The sequence below is a fragment of the Ambystoma mexicanum genome, chromosome 9, assembly GCF_040938575.1.
Source record: "Ambystoma mexicanum isolate Mex_15411 chromosome 9, UKY_AmexF1_1, whole genome shotgun sequence".
Taxonomy (NCBI): Eukaryota; Metazoa; Chordata; class Amphibia; order Caudata; family Ambystomatidae; genus Ambystoma; species Ambystoma mexicanum.
In genome coordinates, this window is record NC_090931.1 from 568698804 (window position 1) to 568722257 (window position 23454).

Below are 23454 nucleotides of genomic sequence, written 5' to 3' on the forward strand. Positions count from 1 at the left end.
TTCAAAACATGTTTTCCGTCCCCTTTCACATGGCAGGTGTCAAAAACACCATCACGGACTCTCTCAAGCATGGAGCTGCGGTCCTGTCACATATGGGAGCTCCAGCAAGTGCGGCGCCTCTTCGGCGAGTGGGGTCTCCCTCAGATCGACCTCTTTGCGACGGCCGCCAACTCCAAGTGGCAAGTTTGCCAGCAGGTATCCTCAGCCGAGGAGCCTGGGGATGTCTTCTCATTTCCTTGGGAGGGCCTCTTCCTGTACTCTTTCCCACCATTTCCGCGGTTGCTATGTATGATCAAAACACTCAGACGTTGACACTGCAGGATGATCCTCATTGCACTTGCGTGCCCATGGTAAATCTAGCACTGAGACCTTCTATATCCGACGGTGTCCCCAGCCATCAAACTGCTGCCTCTTCCGACCTCCTCTCCAGAGAGCAGGGTCAATCCTGCACCACAACCCAATGTCGCTGAGCCTTTATACCTGGCCCCTGCAGCATTAGAATTTAGACACTATTCGCTGCCTGTGGAATGCAAGAAGATCCTGGACAAAGCCGGGGCTCCCTCTATGCTAACTTGCTACAAGCACAAATGGAAGTGCTTTACAGTGTGGTGCTGGCCGCAGAATTTTGCTGCTGCGTCCGACTGCCTCACAGCTCCTTCCGGGCCTGCTCTCGCTGGCCAAGGCTGGCCTTGCCCATTGGTCTATCTAGGTCCACCTGGCTGCCATATCCCAGTACACACGGGCTCCAGGCAAGCTTTCCCTGTGGTCGCATAGACTCATTGAGGAGTTCCTCAAAGGTCTCTTCAGAACATTCCTTCGGGTGAAAGCTCCTGCCCCAGCGTGGGACCTGAACATAGTAATTTTCAAACTGATGGACCCTGAACCAGTGCTTCCTGCCCCTTTGAGGTTTCTATCGTGGAAGACCGCCGTGCAGGTGGCAATCACCTCAGCCAGGTGGGTCGGGGAGATACAGGCCCTCCACTGTAAGCCTTCTTATTTGTCCGTCCAAGCCACTAAAGTGGTTTTGGAAACTCCTCCTTCATGCCAAAGGTTTCGTCAAACTTTCATCTCAATGAGCCTTTGGTTCTACCAGTTTTATTTGAGAATACTTCACCTGAAAAGGCGCTGCATTCGCTGGACGTTGCCCATGCCCTGAAGTTTTTTGTTGCACGCACAAAGGACTTTCACAAAATGTCTCATATGTTTGTTAATTTTAGACCCGTGGGATATGGGAAGGCCCTGTCTAAGACATCCATCTCCAGGCGGCTATCCGGCTGGATCATGCAGTACCATTGTCTGGTCAACAGACCGCTTCCATATCGGCCGCAAGCGCACTCCACTCCACCAGAGCCATTGCAGCAACAACAGCGTTTCTCTCTGGTGTTCCCCTGCTTGACATCTGCAGGGCTGCTACATGGAGATCAAAAACCATGTCCAACTGAAGGGTCTATTCTTTGACAAAAATAACAAATTGAGGACTTTAAACGAAAGCTCTATACATGATGGAGGTTATTTTCACTTATCACCCAATCAAAATGCATATTCTTTTGATCAACTTGAGATGGTTAAGGCTGAGTCGGCTGTGCCATCAATTATTGTCTTGTGTGATAAAGTGGCATGATTGGGGGGGCAAGAAGTGGCGCCCAGGACCCACTGGTAGGTTGGGGACATTACCAGATAACTGATGTGAACCCCAAGGTGGTATATGGTCGATCCCTCCAGAGCCTCTCTTCTTCATGACTCCCAAATGTGTTAAGCAGTGACCCCCTAGAAAGATTTAGAAAATGTTGTTTCCAGGTGCACTGACAGTGGCGTAACAAAATGTGGGGACCCCCCTATGAGCCATGTGATTCTCCCCCTGCCCAGGTTCGGCAGCAAAGAACAGGCCGATCCGCTCTCTGGGTTGGCCTGGACCACCATGCGTGGACGAAGCACATAAAGAACCTGGTGCTTCAGGGGCACTCGGCGCACTGCACTAGGTGAACGATGTAAGAATGTGTTTTAATCAAACCTGAAATCTTTCACGTAGCATAGAAACAAGAGGACTGTGCATGGACTCTGGCTATCTGTGCATGGGGAGTTATATTACACACAGCAATTATACCATAAGACAAAAGGTTTATGAGGCTCTGCCATTATATGCCAGTATCCCCATGTACAATTGCTAGGTTTATTCTTAATGCCAATAAAAATCTCTTGCCACAGGAAGAAAACATGTTATTGTTGGTTGCACCATCGCTTGCCCATCCGCCGCACCACCATGTACAAATACTCTTCATGTTGACTCTGTCCTCAAGGACATGCAATGCTACAGTAAGGACACATTTCCTTGTTTGGCTGCACAAAGGCCTCAACCCACCATGTAAGAACATTAATCATGTTGACTTTGCCCTCAAGACCAGTAAAACATGAAATGGCACAGTAAAGAAACTTACTTGCTGACTGAACATGTCCCCCTGCCCTCCCCATGTAAGAACACGTTAGCATTGCCCCTTATGTGAGTACAGAATGCCATGCCAAAGAAAAAAAATGTCCAGACTGACTGCCCCATTGTGCTATATAGCACGACCCCAAACCCTCCTCCATGCCAGTCTAGCCACATAACGCGTATTATACTTACTTTATCATTGATGCTAAGAATAAAATGCGATGCCACAGTAAGAAATCGCTAGACTGGCTGCATTAAAATGCCAGTCTAGTCATGTAATAACTCATTCTTGCTTGCTTTATCATACATGACCAGTAAAACATGTCATTCCACAATAAGAAATGACTAGTCTGGTTGAAACAAAATACCATTCTAGCCTCGTAATAACTACTTGGATTCCAATTAAAAATTCTGTATTAGTGTGCCGCCAAAATCAGCTCCTTGGCCCAGCACAAACGCAAGCACACACACATTAAGACAACATTCACTCGCTCATCCACATGCTCACCCATACACCATACATTCACAAGCGCATCCAGCCACCCAGGCATCATACTCACTCATTCACACACACATTACAAACTAGACACCCTTGCATGCACACAAGCATACATATTTACAAACATACATCATAAACTTGCAACACCCTCGCACACAAAGATTTTGTTTACTTGTTTCCAGAATCCATCACTCGGCCCCCGAGGGACTTCTCTCTAGGCAGGCATCCAGCTCCTGCGCTTCATGCAGACAGGAACAAGGAAGCAAGGAGAGCTTCCTGGTTCCTGACCTGCACAGTGGTGCCAGAGCACTTCCATCTTGCGCTGCAAAGAAATTTCTTTATGAAGTCTGAGAGCCCCACCACCCCAGATCATGGGGTGGGCTGTGAGTAGCCTTGCTATGCCAGTCGTCAGAGGCACTTGTTCATGGCTTGTGATGATCGGCTCACTCCGATTTGGAAGGAATCCAAGATGGTGGCCCAGTTTTATGTTCTTCGGTCTGCAGGCTCACCAGGAATTAATCTCACCATAGCAGGGGACAGGGCTGATTAAAGACAACCAATCCAGAATCCCAGTGAATCAGTCCCAGCAGATGCAACCCAAAAAAACCTCAATTGTGAACAAACCAGTGTGGGCCAGCATTTAAAAGGGCACTCCGTGCCAGTAGTGGTGGGGGGGAGAGAGGGTTATGGAGGCAACCGGAAGGTGCTAGAGTGAGCAGTGAGAGAAGTAGGCAGCGACAGGAACAAAAGTATGAGAGAAGGTTAGAGGAAGGACATTGAGGGAGAGGAAGAACGCCGGAGGGAGGAGGAGGTTGTGAATATCAGAAGGAAAGAGGCAGTTGGAGCAAAAAAAGTGAAATGAACAGGAACTTTAAAAGCAGGGAGTGGTGGTTGACGTAGGAGGGACAGATTAGAGTGCAGGAAGAGAGGCAGAGGATGACGAGACAATGGAAGGAAGAAACTGGAGAAGCAAATAGAAGCCCAAAGATGAATAAAATACAACACGTCAATGTTGGCCACACGCAGAAGGGCGACAAGTAAAGGGGGAAGTAGATGGTGGAAGGTGAAGCCTGTTGGACACCTGATGGAGAAGTGCCAGGGTATCTTGATGGAGGTTGTTGGGAACCTAGTCAGCCAAGGCCAGAAAGATGCGGGGTTCAAACCAATGAGTAGAAAAGTCACTGGACGCATGAAAGTTGAACTTATGGAATTGGCAAGTGCACAAAGGAAATAAAGGAACACTTGGTCAGAAGCAAGGAGAAGGTTTGAGGTCACATTCTGGATGCTGGAATTTTGGCCCTCCTCTCTTAGGCCTTTACCTACACCTGTGACCACCGTGAAAAATCTTGGTGTGGAAGTGTCAACCTCCCTATCGATGGAGGAGCAAGTAAGCCCAGTTTGCCAAAAGGGCTAGTTCAAACTTAAGCAGCAAATTCTTTCTCTACCGGAACGTTTTCTCACACCGGTTGTTTCCTCTTCCACGTCTGGAATTCTGGACTGTTGTAACTGCCTTTTATCTTTCCCAACAGCCTCTCTACTGCATCGATTGCAGATACTCCAAAACTCTGCTGCGAGAGAGGCCACTCTGACCCCATTAAGGGCTCACATTTCTCATGTCCTACACTGCCTACATTGGCTCTCAGTTGTTAAATGAGTGGAATTTAAGGCTTTATGTATAGTACACAGCCCTTTCTACCAGGCCGGCCCGGAGTATCTACAGGAATAAATCTGCCTTTATATGCCCTCTTGCTCACTTCTTTCATCGTAGGCACTCCTGATTCAAGTTCCTAGATTTAACCGGTCGAGGTTAGGGGGCTCCTCCGTGGCCGCAGCCAAATTGTGGAACAATCGCCTGCATCATGGTCCTTCACAGGGATCTCCTTTGAACCTTAGGATGACCATGAACTGGTAATGACACTGTGTTGTGGACCTTCCTTTGCCCAGAGGATTAGTCAAACTTTGTCTCAGTAGGCCATCTGACTAGAGACTGGTCTGAGGCCTTGTGGATATACCCTGAACTTAACGTTTTAGCGCCCTTACGTCATCTTTTGGCGATGTGTCCAACTCATTCAATTTGTTTCTACTGTTGGGTACAGCACAATAAATCTGCTTGTTAATAACCCCTGCCTCTCAAGCCCTTCGTAGATCCCCTTCAGTGTAACAACTGACTCTGAGGTTTGTACAGACCCTACGACAACTGCATACACGAATTTCGCTACCTCACTGCCTATGTCCAATTAGCTATATTTTGAACAATGTATACAGCAATAAATTATTGAAGCCTCGGTTAGTTCCAGAACTTGTGAGCCAAGCCACATTTTCCCCCATGGTTGACTTGTCAGCAGAGAGAACAGAAAATGTTCCCTCTTGCTTCCCCACCCCCTCCCCCTATTTCCCCTCCACCTACCCCGGTTGGTAGGTGTTGTTGGGAAACATGTAGTAATCCGGAGAACTAAGCTCTTGTGTGCTCTGTTTGCCAACTTTCAATTCAGTTTCTCCAGAACTCCATAGTCACTCTTTTCCAGGTGGGATATGTTCAAAGAGTCATGCCTTTTTAGCTCATATCACAGTGCATTCTAGTTCGTACAGGTCTACATGTCTCACGAGTAAAGCAAACATGAAGGAAAAACAGGACTGGATGAACTACTCACAGCTGGCATTAGAGAAATTGAGAACTCGCCCTCCCTTGGATTGCCTTTTGTGAATTGAACATGCTTAAAATCTGCATCAAGGTATGATGAGGTGCTATCAGTGTTTGCTGAAGAGGTTTACTCAATGGTACCTTCACCAGAAATCTCTGAAAAAGGCCCCTGCTTTGTAGCCCCCTAGCAAGCAGAGTACCTTGGGCTGAGTACTATTGAACTGCTACCAGTGGACTTCTAGCATATATTCTAACTAAATGCCTAAAGGCCTTCTTTAGGTCATGTCAGCGGGACCACCAGTCACCTTTTAAATTCTCAAGGTTTACAAGGCACGTTGATGCTCGGTGTCCACCATGTTACTTGCTAGAGAAGATGTTCTGTGGTATACCCCCCCGGCCTCGCCCCTATTCATTATGATGGGAGCCATAGGTTATTCTGCATTCATTTTTGTTTGTAGATAAAGAGGGCTACCTAGGGAGTGTTGATGCTCCAAGGTCCTCCCGGGCACACTGGTATGAGGAAAAGGTTATTATATAATTAAGCAAGGATATGTTATGATAGGATATGAGTCATTTATAAAGCGCCTGTACACCAGTGTTTCTAGGCGCGATACAGAGGACATGTGTTGCTATTTAAGGAGGACTCAAACACCCCAGGTCCTACGCCTTACACATCTAAGTAGGCTGTGGTCCTTAACATCCCTTCATGTGAGAGGTGAGGCTGCTCACAGGAGCCGCTACTTTAAAGCCACTCTGTTAATGCCTTTGTAAACTATTTGGTTTTAACTACTGCTGCTACAATTTTATGGGGATAATTGTGTGTCTTTACTTGTGTTTACTTCGGCTACGATAATTTTGAAATTACTTCTGGACACCGCACGTGCGGCCAGTCCTCTTTCTATTTCGACGAGGGGCGGGTTTCTTCCCTCTCCCCTCGGGTCTCCGGCATTTATGTGCTGTCCTGGACGCCTATGCAGCGGACGGGTGCAGTGGGCCCGCCATCAGCGGGCCGAAGGCGCGCTTAAGTCAAGCCCATCTGTCCCCATCTGTGCGACGGCTGGAAACAAATGTACCCCACATTACACTAGGAATGATCTTGTATTATTGGCCCCTCCTAACTCTTGTTTTCCCTCCGGCTGGGTGATGTTACGGGATATGCACTCTTCTCCTGGTACTCGCCTCAGCTGAAATCCGCTCGGCTGGTGGTGATGCAGCTGGAGCGGAAATGGCGTACTAGATACGATCCTGATGATAGGCTTCAATACAGGACTTGTCTTTCAGCCTACTCTGCAGCCATCCTATTGGCAAAAAAACGGTATTTCGCCAACAGAACTGAAACTGCATTAAACCAACCTAAAACTCTCTTTTCATTGATAAAGTCCCTGTCCTATGCCACTAAATGTGCCCGACAGACCTATATACGTGAATTTACATTTTTGTATAAACCAATTGAATGAAATTGCTTTCCCTTTTTTTGATACAATTTTCTTGTTTTCATTTAAATGGTAAACCATTACAAATTTGTCAATGTACACCTTGGTTTATATGTATTAGAAAATGTCATTGATGTGTTGTTTTTTCGTATATTTGTTCTCCAAAGAAAATGAATTTTGGTGATTTCATGCATTTGTTAAATGCATCTTATTTTTCACTGAAAAGTTTTTATGTCAGTTTCTTATCACAATTTTCTTTTTTCCGTGTCTGTGAAATAAACCTTTTGAAAATGTCTTTTGAGTTTGGTTTTATATTGTGTTAGATTTCTCACTGGTTATCTCGGGTTGCTTCAAGAAAGAATAATTAGGATATCTTTTTTTGGATACCATGCAAATTAGGACTATAGTCTATAAATTCATTTTCTTTACAGCTTTTGAATTTCTTTGTGTGACTAAATGTGCCCGTATCATTAGACCGTCTCAAGAGCTATGTGACTCCTTATCTGAGTTTTTCATCGCAAAGTTTGCAACTATTCGTACAAATATTGTAGAGAATGTTGGTTCCCAGGCCCACACATCACTGCCTTGTAACCTGTCCCTCAAGTAGATGTTAATAATGCTGACTCCAGTTGGTCTTGCTTCCCTCTATTCTCAGAGGACATGGTTTCTAATGCCATGCAAAAGATCAAATCCTGCACTCCTTTCGATATCCTGCCTCTGGGAGTGATGAAGGAGATATCAGGTGACCTCCTGAGTGAGATCACAGCTGCTGTAAACACCTCTTGCCAGTGGGGGTCCATCCCTTCTGACCTGAAGACTGCCCTGGTTATCCCCCTTCTGAAGAAATCCGCTCTGGATCTTTCTCTTCTTTATAATTTCCGCCCTATTTCTCTTCTTCCCTTCTGGATGAAACTCTTAGAGTCACTGGTCTCTCCTATTCTGTCCTCTTTTTTGGAATCCTCCAGGATGCTGGACCCAGCCCAATCTGGCTTCCGTCCTGGCAGGGGCACGGAGAGTGTTCTTGTCGCGGTGCAAGATGATATGGTCAGGCTGGTGGATGGGGTGGGGGAAGGGTGTGTCGGCACCCTGATTCTTTAAGATCTTTCACCAGCGTTAGACACCATGGTCCATGCTGCCCTGCTTGCCCGCCTTGCCTAGATTGGTGTTTCGGGTCAGGTACTAGCTTGGTTCGGCTCCTTTTTAGCCGATCGATCCCAAACTTTCTCTCCCCCCGTTCACGTCCCCGTCCTGTCACGTTAGCTGTGGTGTTCCCCAGGGGTCTTCTCTGTCCCCCATTCTTTTCAACATTTATATCTTTTTGTTGTTACACCTCATCCGCTCCTTCGGCGTCAGGTGCTATTTGCACGCCAATGATACCAATTATTGATTCATCTTGACCTTAATCAGTCTGAGGTGTCGGCGTGCCTGCATAAGTGCCTGACTGCTGTGGGGGAGTGGATGGGGCGCAACTGGTTGAAACTGAATGGGGATAAAACGGAGGTGCTGGTGGTGTGTTCTCCTCTCGATCCCTCACTCTGGGTTTCCTCTTTCTGGTCGTCTTCCTTGGGTCTGCTTCCAGTACCTACGAGGTAAAAAATATGGGGGTTATGTCTGCCAATCTGTCCATGGCGGCACAGGTTTCTGGGGTATGCCAGATGGGGCATTTTCAGTTGAAAATCCTACGAAAAGGTGCTCCACCTGATTCCAACAAGACTACGCCCCCGTTGGGGGCGGCTATGATTTTGAGCAGGCTGGACTACTGCAACTCCTGTACTTAGCGCAGCCTAAGGGGTTGGTAGCCCGTTTACATCTCCAGAATTTGTCCGCCAGGGTGGCAACGGGTACCCCATATGGGTCCCACATATCCCTTGTCCTGCATGCCCTTCATTGGCTCCCAGTAGCCCAGCGCATCCAGTTTAAGGCGCTGTGCAGTGTGCATCGCGCCATACATGATCAGGGTGCAGAGTATCTGCGTGTTAAATTTGAGCGCTACGTTCCTACGTTGCTTTTTGTAAGGCGTTAAAAACATACTTGTTCTGAGCCGTCTACTTCCTGGCTATAGTGTGGTGTTCTATGTGTGGCTTTTCCCTCTCTAGCGCCATGATGCCTTGGCAACCTTACGCTCTAAGTCAACATAACATAAAATTAATGTCCTACAAAGCCTCCCCATTAATCCTCCCATACCTTCACTCACCTCTGGGACAGTGCTACCTAAGCAAGTAACCCCTTCCCCTGGATTCCTCAGCTCATGTCCGAAACTTACAATCAAAACTCCTTGAAGTCTGCCGTCTGCGGCACGCTCTGTGAGGTTCAATGACTTTATCAACCGCCTCAAGAAACATTTACCCCCTGTAGAGTAGCCTGCGTCAGCCAAGGAATCTGCATGCAATCTCACTTGCACGTGCGAGCATGGAATGTTGGTGAGTGATGTCATGCGTGGATGGAATGTGAGGATTCGAATGGGTGCGACAGCAGTTACCCTGTGGAAGGGTATTCAGTGGCTATACGTACTTATGTCTAGTGTAATTAATGTGGAGCCGGTCTAATGGTTGTAAGTTAACTTAATTAAACTTACCTGAAAATGTACCTTGGAATCCATCTTACTCCATGACGAAAGAAGTAATCATCATTTTTTTTTTTAAATGCTCAAACTGAGTGATAGGTAGTTCAGCCAAATAACTGAACACCTTTAAAAAGCTGCAGGGTGGTGGGCATGTTGCCCCAGTGCAGGAGCCTAAATGGGTCCCACGCCCAGCGCATGTCACTTCCCAGCCCAGACGGAATGTGCGGCGGGTAACTAGTGTTTTGCCCTGCCGACCCAACAGCCAGGGTACTCTTTGGCAAGTAAATGCTTAAATGTCCCATCTTTCTTTCACTTACCATTACGACAGGTTTCCTGAAAGTGATTTCATGTATGCCTGAAATGGGGTTTGGATGGAGCCCTCTTGTGAATGCTGGAAGTAACAGACCCTGGACCTCGAAAGTCACTGTCCGTAGCTAGACCTGTAACACCTTTTCAAGAAGTGTCATGATGGACGCAGTGCTTGCACAAACATTCTTTTTTCACCTCACCGGTGCTCAAAAAGTTGCTTAGGTGAGGCCAGTGGGCAAAGAAGTTTTCTGAATGTATGAAGCTGGTATATTAGTAGTTCTCCTTTAAAAACCGGTTTTTAAATGAGTCATTTTTATCTTTCATCTATCATTACCTGTAGGGCACAAGCAAATCGTTCTGTAAGTGAACAAGTTTTATTGCATGGTCATGTACTGACATTGTTGATCTATCCATACAGCGCATAATCAGAAGAACTGGAAGCAGCCTCCCAAGTCAACAGCACCAGAAACCACCAGCAAGGGTTCTTGCACAGTGAAAGGGGCCAAAAAGACCACCAAAAAAGAGGAGAGAAAGGACCTCTCCTCCTCTTCTTCCTCATCGTCGTTTTCTGTCAATCCGGTCCAGGAGCTTTCCAACCAAATCAATGAGAGCCTCCGCTGGTCAGGAGTCCTAGATGACCCTCTAGCTGAGGAGGAAAGGATCCGCCAGTATAAAGCCAACCGTAGGAGACGGTACTATTTGGCCGCAAAGCCGGACTCAAGCCTCGCAGCCCGAATCGCTCAAGAAGCCGTGGAGAATTGCCACTCAGAGGACCACCGACTACAACTAGTTCTGGGTGAGGACGGGCAACAGTCTAACGCCAAAAAAGACCAGTCCAATGCCTATTTTTTAGGACACCCAGACTCGAAGGCCGAATCTGGCCTAAAACTAATGCCACTACGGTCACCATCGCTGGTGAAGATGTCTCAGGATGTTGCGTGACACTCAAGCTTCCTTGGCTCCCTTTTATTCTTTAAGGGAGGAAGAGCAAGGAATATCATCGAATAGTCTGTATAAAGCTCATCGTGTGTGTCATTGGAATGTACCTTCTCTCATTTCCTTCCATTCAGACAGGGCACACAGAACTTCTGCTTAGTGAGGAATATACCAAATAAAAGGTGCCAAAAAGCAGCCGTGTCGGCTTTGCGTTGTTTACAGGTGGTTGCATGCTTAGGGGGTCAGGAGGGAGAGTTTGGTATAGTAGCGTTCCCAAAGGGTACTCTACTCATTGAGTCCCTAGAAAAACATTAGCGAGTAGACCTGTTGTGCACCAAAAATCTAAAGGGACCTATTCCCTAAAGGGTTTTTCCAGGGGTACGTGAGATTTAAGACTTGTAAAAGTAGTAACTTATGCTAGCGTGAGTTTCGGCTAGTCGCCAATATAATAAGTCGCAAATCACAAAAAATAAATGTACGTGGCATACGTTTTTCACTCACCCACACACAGTAAGATGCATTAAGATAAGAGCTGTATTAGACACGTTTGCGTACACCATTGAGTTACTGTACATCTGGACGTTTTAGGTGTTGTATGTGTGGGGTGAAAATATATGTAAACATGTGAAGAAAGGAGAGATGTGTGATGTCATTTTGGATATTCGTTTGCCTGACCGACATGGCGTAAAATCACTTTGGAAAACCAATATTAGGCGTGATGGACCGTTTTTTGTGACGCGAGTAACTTTCATGTTTTCGACAGTTTACAACTGATTCCTCTGTGACTCCAGTTTCTGGTCAGAGGTTCTGACCAGTTGTTGGCGGAAGTTCGACAAAAACGTAGGCAAAAATGTAAATTCTTTGTGAACTTGTGCCTCAAAGTATTAATACAGAAAGGCAACAACAAAAAAATACAATGCTCATTACAAAAATGGATGTGTTATAAAACGAATTCCTGCATTAAAGCGTTTTCTGTTGAGCACTTCGGAATTTCAAGCCTGGCTGATCCTTGGCTTAGAGTGTTTCTGTTTCTGTCCGAAATCCCAAGTTTCTGAGGTCGCTGCTCTCCTAGTTCAAATTCCTGGCTCATGGAGCCTAGGGACCTAATTTAGAGTATGGTGGATGCTCACATCTTCCGGTTTTCAGCTGGCAGAATGAAACCTATTTAAAGTGGACACTTACAACGGTTTTCCGCCAGTGGAAAGCTGGTGGAAAATCTGCCTCTCTCCAGGCGTTGCAATGCGGACCAGCAGGTTTTCCAAAACCGGTAAAAAGCTGCCAAGGGCAGGCAGTGGCTCTCCTCCGTAGGCCAAGTAGTGCGAAGCGAGCTGATCCTAGGAGTTTGGGATTGGTGCCTTCAGCAGGGGATCATTTATAAATTGGAGGAGCACAGACAATAGTACAATGCATCAGTGAGGTTTTGTTTCCAAGATCCTCAGTACTTTTGAGAAAGTAGTGTTAGAGAACGAGGCTATCGATGGCTTGAAAATTAGTATTTAGTGAGGATCTAGCTTAGGTTTTTGAGGCATAGAATTATAGTGAAAACCTTACAGGATAACAAAAGGCTAAGCCTTTTTAAAGAGGTCTAGAAAAAGGGAAGTGTTGAAGGTTACCAAAAAGCATTGTACGAGGATAGATTCTGAGACCACAGCTCTATACTGGGAAGTGGGGAGTTGCAGACACCCAGAATTTTCAAAAGCAGGAAGACCCTCACCACGATCTCCAGAGGATTGATTAGGTAATTTGGGAATTTGATGGATCAGGTGTTAGGGGCTTATGCAATGTTTTAGGAATACCACAGAAAAGGTTTCTCCGGGTTCCAACTGGAGGAGCAGAGATGATGTACTGAAGGCTTATTTGTTTGTTGGTGCGTTCGGTTTCCCCTGAGGCTCTCGGCATTGGAATCATGGCCATAGGCAATGATCTCGGGGCTAGCTAGTGGGCATAGCAGACTGGACAAGAAGAGACCCGACATTTTCTATACGAGTTAGATTGGCTTGTCTGCCAACGCTGCATTGTGAAATGCATCCTTGAAGGGGGGCTGGTGAGGTGCGATCAAAGTGGGGTGGATGTTGCTGAACTTACGCACTCCTTTTATGAGAAGATCAGCTGCATGAAATGCCACTTTGATTTAGGCCTGTGTATAAGGCATTGGGCCTCATTGTAAGTTTGCCCGTCTGGGAACTACGGTACCGGTAAGCTTGCCGGTACCATAGTTCCGGGACCGGCAAACTACGAGTTGTGCTCACGGGTGCCATTCTGCCCGCCAAGTCGGACCTGGCGGGCAGAGCGGCACCCACGAGCACAGCATTTCGGATGCACCGGCACCGTTCATAACGGTGCCGGTGCATTCGGCTTCCCCATTCCCGTTGAGTCCTATAGTGCTCAAATGGGAATAGGCAAGAATTTCTCCCAGCGCCCAGGAATGGGCAAATACCGGGTCCTGCAAGGCCGTAATGACCCGCTAATTGCCCATTTCTGGGCGCCGGAAAAAATAGGCTAACGCCGGCCTCATAATGAGGCCCATTGTCACCATCAAGAATGGATGGGGAGCTTGCGGGGGGGTGGAGGAGGTCGTGAATGTGTGACATGAAAGTTGGCTTTAGGAATAGAGTTTAAGTTTGTAGAGTAGAGACAGTTAGAACAAGGGTGTTGTGATTATTTCAGCAAAGTGAATTTTGAAGGTTATTCGACTATAAATGTGAAAGCTAAGCGAGTTGGTTAAGTGGGGGAGTGGGTGGGAGAAGCATTTCTGGTCCCTGTCATAAAGCCACGTCTGAATGAGATGACATATTTTAGGACTGGTGCAATTTCCGCGCCTAGAAACACTTGTGTACAGGCGCGTTCTAAATGCTACATCATATCATTATATAAACTCCAGTCCTAGAATATTTGGGGAAAGGGTTGGATAGTGCCTTTAAAAAAAATAAAAAAAAATAAAAAAAAAAAACACATTGAATCACTTTCGATGTGCTTCGGTGTTATGATTTTCGTTAATATCACTGGATAATGAATGAGATGGCCATAGAGGGGAATAACAGATTCTCTTTTAGTTGCATTGAGTTTCGGTTCGCTGTCCAATATCCTTTTGTATAAATGTGTGGCAGGTCTTGAGGAGGGTGATGTCATTGTCTGATGACTGAGATATAGTTGAGTATCAACTATCTGGTTGTGCATGTGTGTTCCTCATTAACACAGGGCGTGGGTACTTTAGCCAATCAGGAAATGCAGACTCCAGGCTGTTCCTGCTAATACAAACCCATCCATGTTTAGAGCTTTCTGTTGACTGCCTCCTCGTCAGTCCCTCCCATTCCCCCCCCTTCCCCCCCAAATAAGAAGTACCATTACGATTTGTTTTATAGTCATCGCTTCCAGGCCACGCCTCTTTCATAGCAGTTTGCCATGAATACATGGATATCTTTTTTGAAGGAGCAAGCCGCCCTTTGCCTTTTTTAATGGCAGACATATTTTTTGACGTTTTTTCTTTCTGATAAACATTTTGCAGTCATTGCACAAACTCACATAAAAGAAGCCCCATAGCCAGTGGCAAAAATGTCTGCAGCAGTGGGCTGTACCTGCTGGAAGTAGCATAACAGACCCTGTCACCCCGGATGTTGGGCTGTTACCAACTGGTACGGTCCACTGCCAAGGGTATTGACACCTAAATTATCCACACTGATCCCCAGCGGTCTTATACAAAGATTGAAAATCATGGAGAGGGTGGATTTATGAGGAACTCCATAGGTGTTTAGGTGGGGGCAAATAGGTTGACATTTTCTAGGAATCTGTGGGGGATTTGGCATTCTTGATGAAGGACTGTGGTAATTATGTCAAATGCTGGAGAGAGATCAAGGAGACTAATGAAGCAGAGCTCTCCATTGTCTAAAATACAGAGGGTGTTATCCTTTACTTGAATTGGGTCTATCACTGTGTTGTCTGAATCCAGCCTGAGACAAGCGCATTAGGGAGAGATGGCTTGTATGCATTTGCAATTGCTTTCTTTGTGACATGCTTTTTGTGACCCTCGCCTAGTAAGGGTAGGGTCAACTGGTGGGGTAGTTGCTCAGATCATTGAGTGTGAGGGAGGGGTGGTTTATCTGGGAGATATGTCATTTGGTTGTTTTTGTATAGGAGGGGAATGGTTTCCTGGATTATGTCTGTGACCCTTGGGATGCACAGAAAATTACCAGGTTGGCTAAACACTAATCGGTTAGGGTTATGATAATAAAACAGGATTGCATATCTGCCTTGATAAATTAATCCGCAAATAGGAGTGGATAGAACTGCAACCGAGCAGGACATATTGTGATGTTTTCCAGGCGCATCCTGGTCCTCCCATAACTATGGCTTTCTCTTCCCTTGGAGGCCACTTGTGTGTGGGTGTGAATGGACTGAACTCCTACAGGATCAACAGGATTTTTATTGTAATTCAAAAGGACGGCTTCAGGTAAGTATCACAATGGTGTTGGAAGGTGCAATGTCCTATTCCAAACTAGACTGAACATTCAATTCTCTACTCTTCTATATACAGTGGCGTGGACATAGCACCCAGCATGCTTCTTGGCTTGCCCAATCTCCTGAATCTAGGTCCTAGTACACTTCGTTTGTTCTCCGGTTGCTTCCTATGTCAGCTATTCTTCTCCCCTCTGGCCATGGGTCCCCTTCCCAGGCTACATTGGTAAAGATACAGCAGACGCCTACCAAAAAGCACTTATCACCTCCACATTGCCTTAAGCAATGCCTTAACCACAGGGCCCCTCACTTCCAGCGAGGGTATTACCATAACCTCTATCAGCAAGTATTTATTTCCCCTTGCCATGGTAGTTGGCAGGCGGATATTGTTCTCACCTGCCAGACCGTGGTCACCCTAAGGGGCCGGGGCCCTCACCAGCCTCTATGTGGGTCCCCCTTATGATCTCTGGCTCGTGCCAGTTCCTGTGGCATAGCCCCTGGCAGGCTAGCTCTTTTCTTTGTTTGCTCTTTGATCTGTTTTCCACCAGTGGCTGTGATGTTACCCCCATCAGATTCCTGATGACCTGTATTCGTTGAATGACCTGGGTCTGGGACTGCGCTGTATCGCTCTCTGTAAATCGCTTTCTGTGCTTCTCAAGCTCTCTGCGGGCAAATTCTTCCTGGACCCCTGTTGTACATCTGCCGAATACTGTTCTCAACTCCTTTTTTTTTTTTATAGGGCTCAAGATTGTCTGAATGAGCTAGCTCTCAGGAGGATTGCCTTGTGTTCCTTATGTTCAGCAGGCTACTTGATTGGTCAGCATTCCCTTTTCACCCCTCACGCACCCCATATGTCTCCCTTCCACTGATTAGTATTATCATGTGTTTAGACTAATTCCCCTCTCAGGTCTTAGTTATTATTTGATTGGTGATTAGAACAAAGGATGACTACTTAAAGCCCTGTCTGCTATTTTGGGGTTAGGAGGCACTGTTCTGGCTCAAAGGAAATGCTGGAGGAGTTTGGGGAGGGGGCATAGACCATGGGAGATGTCCCATCTGCTGCCTTCAGATAGCTCTTGCGCAGCCCACAGTTGTTTCTGGCTATGAGAGTCTCTCTGCTCACCCCAACTGTCTTACCCCATATCACTTTGTCACAGGAGGCATTGAGGTTGGTGAGATGTGTTATGGATTGTCACTTTTGTAACTATAACATTCCTCGAATCTTACCTGGTTATCCTTGGGTATTCAGGCTTATAGTGGTTCCTGGTGCACTTGGTTCCTTGATACCCAGTGAATTTAAAGGCACAGTGTTCCAGCGAATCAACAGCTAGAGGGCCAGAGTCATTTGCTGTAGAGGATACTTCACTTGCATCCAACCGTAAGATAGAAAAACTGGCAGAAAGACGATGCTGATATACCTTGAATAGCTTGGTTTCTGCAAACAGTGGCCTTCGGCAACGTACAGAGATATGGGGAGACTTCCCAAAGGAGGAGAAAGTGATCCTAAGCTGCAGAGCAAAACTTAGAAGGGTGACGGGAATAGTCATGAATTGCTTAAGTTATTGCCGAACAGTCAGGAAACTTAAACAAATTAAGTTAGGAGTATCAAGGGCGAGAGTCCTGGAAAGCAACTCTCTCGTTAACACTTTGGTACAGGAGAAGTTAACGCATCTCGGTGTCCATGCCAATACAGACATATTCTCTGGTATCTTCTATAGTCTCATCAACGCCATCTAGAAACCTAACAAAGAGTAAGAAGAAATATCAAACGCTGATAACACCATCTCGGGGCACAGAAATGGGCAGCTTCATCATCTGGTTTATCTCCTAATGTCTCATAACTGCCAGGGCGCCTCCTGGAAGTGGGTGTGGTGTGGCATGTAAGGGTGCTGCCAGGAGGCTCTGGGCCTGCGTTTTTTGGCAGTGGCTCCATGATAGAAGATGGGGTTATGTTGTCCCTGTAGCAGGTTGATATCAGAGATGTGCAGATTGTAGTAATGTCATTGAGCATTAAGGGCTGGAAGGAGAGCCATGCAGGTATGTCTTGAGTGGATGGGGGGGGCTGCGTTTAGATCTATGCAATATCTTTGTTGATATTGTTAAAAATGGATGACACTTCTGATTACCTTCAGAGATTCAACAGTAGATTTAGGAATGTCAGCTTGTGTGAAGCAGGCTGGAAAAGGGCTTCAGAAGGAGCAGAGCTGTAGGTCTACCAGCAAATCAAGACTGAGCATTGCTTACCCTCCGAAATCTGTATATCCCTCGCCCATAACCTTCCAAGTGTATCCTTAATAGTCTATCCTAACCCTATCCATATTATTGTACCTACCCTTGCTGTCCAGTTCGACTTTGCTTCCCAGCTAGGCCTATGGTCCATGAAAACAGCCTGAACATACAGCTATAGCTGCTTTTTTTTTAAAATCCTATCGATTGGAAGATGGATGGACATACTGCTTTGAAGAGAGGTCTATTTTCGGGTTTACTTGTGTGATTGTGTATTGATAACGTTTATGCAGAGGGTATTATTCTTTTTACAATGGAAACAGAGTTCATAAGGGCGTTGGTGGTGGGCCGGTCTGATCGGGACATATAGTTTTGTGCAGCTCCTGAATGCATCAAGGAGGGGGAAGGTTTTGGATCTGGTTGTTTTTGGTTTAGAGGCACGTGCAATTCAACGTTGCAGCGGTAGATATGGCTCGCACATCTAGTAGCGGACTGACCTCCGATGCCGTTAAATGTATGTTCGGGAGTGGGTGAGGTCTGCAGAAAGCTGTATGGCTATGCGAGTCATGTTGCCTGTGAGGCAGTAGTCTATCCAATCCAGAGGAATTTGAGTGTGGAAGGGCACAATAAGATGATTTGATCTGCAGTGCTGGCTTTTTTGTGCGTGGGTTCCAGTTGTGTTGATGATAGCCGCGTGCATGCCTTTTTACAAGTTAACTAGGAGATTGCCAAAGCAGAAGGGGTGGATGGTGTGTGTGAGCAGTATAGAGATGGGCCCGTTTGCCAGTTGTTGGGAGCCCATACCCTGTAGTTGTGCTCTTTTGTCAGGGATATTGTGGGGGCCTAAAGGATGGAATTGGAGTTACTTCCAGCTGATTGCACGGACGGCATGATTTGCGGAAGATGGCTACCCCACACTTTTTTTGTGGGTCCCATTGAAGTGCTGTGAAGGCTAACCATTGGCGCTTACTTAGTAATGGATCTGTGGGTGAGGGGTCTTAGCTACGTAATGAAGAGGGTTTTAAGTTTGTTTCGTGACAGTATCCATGATGACTGTCGAATGCTGTGGGGGTTGGGATTGATTACTATTAGAGAGAAGATTGTCATTAGGGTCTGCTTTATTGAAATACGTAATTGCCTATTTTATTGTACAAGCACCATAGCATTACAGTTAGTACCTGTAAACCTTACATGGTAAAGAATTAAAACCGCTTCTGTGTCCTAAGACTTATGACATGCACTCTCCGGCTTCACTGCACACTCGAACAATACTACTGCTATTTTTGGAAACTTATAGGGCGCTTCCAGAATACTGGAGGCCACATCTGACTTACTGTATCCAGGGGTGGTGGGGGGGGCGAAGGGGACCGGGAACAGTCACATTATACCAATTGTGCTCCAGAAGCAACACCTAGAGCCAGGGTTGGACTGGGACAAGAAATAGGTCCGGACACCCCAAAAAAAAAGGCCCACCCCTCGCCTGAAAAAAAGTGGCCCTCAAACGATCATCCGTGATTCGCGTCAGTTCACGACTTTACAGAAAATGCTACTTATGGAGGGTTCATGTGTCTGTTGCATGTTATGTTTTGTGTAAACGCTTGTGATAAGGCAGATGAAGACTGCACGGCTGGGTACCAGCTGCTCCCGATGCCTCCTTTCTGAACTGATAAGAGAGGGGGGTGCTTTGAAACACAATTTACTTGATGTATAAGCACCTTACAAATGCACGATACATAAAATGAAATAAATAGGCCAAATAGGCCTCTGGTGCCAGCCAGTGCCATGCCCAGTCACAGCTCACCTTCACTATGCCATGACCTGCCTGGCAGAGTCCCTTTGCCACATTCAGGAGTTTCTGGGCAGGATGTCACCCACCACCTCGCTCTACATTGACCCTTCCTCCATTCCCTCACCTCATTCAGCCGCATCCCCTCCCAGCTACCCCCACAATAAGCTCCCACCACAGGTCACGCGTCCACGAAAGTGAAAGAAGTAACCCTTTGCCCCTCTTTCCTGAGATCACATTTCTTTCTGAGGAGCCTCACAGCTTGGAAATCTGCACTACGGTGATGCACTATAAAGGGATCCAAAGGGTGAAAGGACTATTCAAAGCTGTGACATATGGGAGAAGCTTACGAGTTTGATGTGTGATTCAATGTCGTGAGATGGTGACACCTATGCGGAATTGCATAATGAGACAGATAAAAGACATGGGTAAGTAAATGAAGTAATGATGTTAGTGCGTCCGAAAAGCAAGCTAGCACACTGTGTGGCCCCTTGATGATCTCACTGACCACCAGAAGAAAACATAGAGAACGAAAAAGAAACACCAGCGCGAGAGACATACAACAGAGCACAGAACAAGACATAGAAGAGAAAAGGAAGCAAAGAAAGTGGGCAACAATAGAAATAGGAAAAACGAAATAATGAACCTAGTCTAAATACAAAAAACAATCATACATCTAAATCATCATCAGCATCATCATTACAAAAAATGTGTTCTTCACTAAACGTGTAAAAAACGATAGCAGACAAACGTCTTGGTAATAACAAAAGAACACCAGAAGTGAAGGGCAATGCAATGTAGGGCCTGCCATCCTGGTCAAATAATATTAGCAGGGGCGGCCAGTCGGGCTCCTGGGGTGGGGGTGAACAACCACAGGCCTGGGGCCAGCCACACACCACCGCCGGCCGACTGAGGGAGTCACACTCTGGGAGGGTGGACACGTGGACGGCTGACGGGCTGTCTGTCAGCAGGTGAGACTAGGTACTGTTTCATAGGGGGCCAGATCCTGGTGGTGGTCCACCACCGGTCCCGACTCCCTTCATGCCAGGCAGCAAGATGCGATGGCAGCAACGTGACTGCAGACGTTGAAGGGCAGATGACGGCTGCATGGCTGGGTACCAGGCACCAGTTGCTCCCGATGCTTCTTTTCTGAACTGATAAGAGGAGAGCTTAAACACAATGTAGTTGATGTATTAGCACCTTGAGGGGACATGCTACTCCCTGGAGGTCAAAGGGGATGAGCTCTAATAGTGCCAATGTGATCCCAACTTATAGTTTAATTCCAATGTTACCCTGTCAGGAGGAAGTGACGCATGCTGGCACTCGAGATGCCAAGTCCAGGTCTGCATTGGCATGTAGCTTTGGGGAAAACCAGTGAAACAAAAAAACGGAGAGATAACACAGTTAGGGGTGCAGGCCGTCTGTCTAGTCCGAGTGAAACAGACACCTGCATTTTTAAAAGTTGACTGTGCCCTTTTATACAAAGTAAAGTTGGTAGACTTTACTTAATGTGGTTTAATTGCCTATCCCATTTAACAACTGTAGAAAAGTATTAAATGTCACATGGTCTGTAACGTGTTGCTTATGGAAGTCATGATGAGCCCAGGCTATGTGTGACTCGCTTTAAATATAATACAGTGCATTGAACACCCCTTTCCACTGCCGTATCCCCGGGAGCAAGTGTAATCACTTCATCCAGTCCTGGTGCTTACTTGAGGTCATTTTGCGGTTGCCAATCAATATCCACTAATAATCCCATACATAAGGCAAGTTACTTTACACAGTTTGGACAATGCACGATAAGGCAGTTTTGAACTCCTATCTGTACTGTACGATTGAGAATGCACCTATTTCTGTACTCCAGTCTAACATGCATCTCTTTCTATGTGTGCACACAAATGCACGATACGTAAAATTAAATAAATAAATAGGCCAAATAGACCTCTGGTGCCGTGCCAGCCAGTGCCATGCCCGTGCCCAGTCACAGCAGGGCGACACGATACACACATCACCGCCGGCCCACTGAGGGACTCACGTTCAGGGAGGGAGGACTCGTGGGCGGCTGACGGGCTGGCTGTCAGTAGGTGAAAGGAGGAGAAGAACTGCCAGGCCAGTGCAGTCAGTGCCTGGACTTTATTCTTACCTTACGGGCCGGCTCCTAGCTGCAGAGTCTCTCTCTGTCTCCTCTTGGATGTTGTCTGCTGGGCTGGCTGCTGCTGGCTGCCGCGGGGGCTGGCAGACCTGGGCTGAGCACTGCTGAGCCACCGAGTGAGGTGGTGGCGCAGGTACGAGGTGCCAGGCCGGGGTAGCAGTCACCAGCAGACAGTGTACAGTGCTGCCTGCCTGCTAGTACTACCAGTGCTGCAGACTGAGTTGGCAGTGCCACTGCAAGCCGGTCCCTGGCAAGCAGCCGGATCAGCAAGAACTTCGGACCGGGTGCTGCCTGCAGCCGGTGTGGAGTAACGGTCCACTGTCTCGATCTGCTGGCTGGCCTCTGCTGTGCTGCACACAGCCCGTGGTGGTGTCGTGTTGTGGCTGGCTGACAGTGGCCCGTGGCAAAAATCATCATGCAGGGAGGAGAGGCTCAACTAATATCCTTTCCCTCCACGGAGAGAGGGTCACATGTCACATGTCCAATGGCGGCACAGAGTCTGTGCCGGATCAGCCTCATCCCCAGCCCCAGGCACAAGTTGCTTACAACTTTGCAAAGTGCAACAAATTCGTTGTTGTTACTTCCTGCAAAGTTGAAAGCAACTTGTTATGAGACTGCACTTGGTTGGTGCCCCAGTGCCGGGCCCAGGTCAGCCCAGCCCCAGGCCAGCGGCCCTGCAGGCAGGAGGCAAGCAAGCCAGCCAGCCTGAGGCTGAGCCTGGCTGCAGTAGGTGTTGTAGTTGTAGCCGAATTAGCATTTCAGAGGAGCCGGGGCGGGCCCGAGCGGCGACTAGCACTGCACGCCGCGGCTCCCCCTGGAGTGGCTGCACCATGTCAGCGGCCCTACCCCAGGGTCCAGGCTACTTGATCAGGCATTAATAATATGCATGCATCATAATTAGGATGCATGCAAATCACCAAAGCAAGGTAACAACTTGTTTGTTGTTACCTTGCTTTGATGAATAATTATGCGCACAGCCCCAGCGCCTCCTGCAGAGTGCCAGTTTCCATCACTGGCGCTGCCTGCTGCTAGCAAGGCGAGCTGCTGGCGTGGCCACTGTCGGCAGCAGCCAAGCCAATCCATAATTGTACAAACACTGCAGGCAACAAATAAAAAAATGTTTCAAATGGAAATGGCCCAGCTTGGCCTGCGCCCACAGCGCTGTACAGCACACTGTGACTGTGTGTCACTGGCTGGCTGCTGCAGCGCTGTGCCGGCAGCGAGTCAAATGTAATAATAAACAAACATTTTATTTATTTTTTTAAAACCGGCCCTGGGGTGGCTTCATAAAAAAACCAGCCCATGCTGTCGCGGCCTGCAGCATTTATCAAAGGAAGGTAACACTTGGGTGTTACCTTTCTCTGCCTCTGCGGCGGGCTGGCGGCGGCGGGGCTGCAATTGCAAAGGATCTGTAAGATACTTACTTATAGATCCTTTGCAACTTGCGTCCGTCCGGCGGCGGTGGCGAGCGGGGGGCCCTGGGGGCCGGTTCCTGAAGTGTGAAGGCACAGACTTGAAGCCCATGACTGAGCCGGAGACCGGCCCAGCGTGGGCTTCAGGAACCGGCCCTCAGGTCTCCTCCATGATTTTGTATCGGCCACGGGCCGATTGGCCGACGGCTCAGTCCAGCCCTGCCTAGAGCATTGTCTCCTAGTTCTAAAAGCCACACCTTGAGTATTATTGGCACTTCTCGAGGCATATCTTCATTATGGTGTCCAGTTAGGTGTGGGGGGTGGACCTTGCATCTGAAAAGTTGTGTTCACTTCTGGAAGCCACTCCTGGATTAATTTTGAGGGAGGCATCTATGGAAGTTCTGATGGCCACATCTGGCTTATTTTGTAGATTTCAAGGAGTTAAATGCGTAAAGTTGTGGTCAGTCCTGGAGGCGACGTGGCAGATTTGGATCATTGGGCCCAGCTCTGGCAGTAAATTCTGTAAAGTGTTTCATTTCTAGGGGTCTGGTGGGACCCTTGGAAAATGGTGTTCTGAAGGTTGCTTCATTAAACTTTTTTGAAGAGGAAGTCAAAGC

General features: G+C 47.3%; 1 protein-coding gene across 1 annotated transcript in view; it reads left to right on the forward strand.

The window, feature by feature from the left end:
* Positions 1-12691, forward strand: part of LIAT1 (ligand of ATE1) — a 54819-nt gene extending 42128 nt beyond the window's left edge. The window contains exon 2 of the mRNA XM_069615166.1: positions 10292-12691. Coding sequence (XP_069471267.1) covers positions 10292-10815 — 524 coding nt within the window. The 3' untranslated portion in view covers positions 10816-12691. The remainder of the gene's footprint in view (positions 1-10291) is intronic.
* The last annotated feature ends 10763 nt before the right edge of the window (positions 12692-23454 follow it).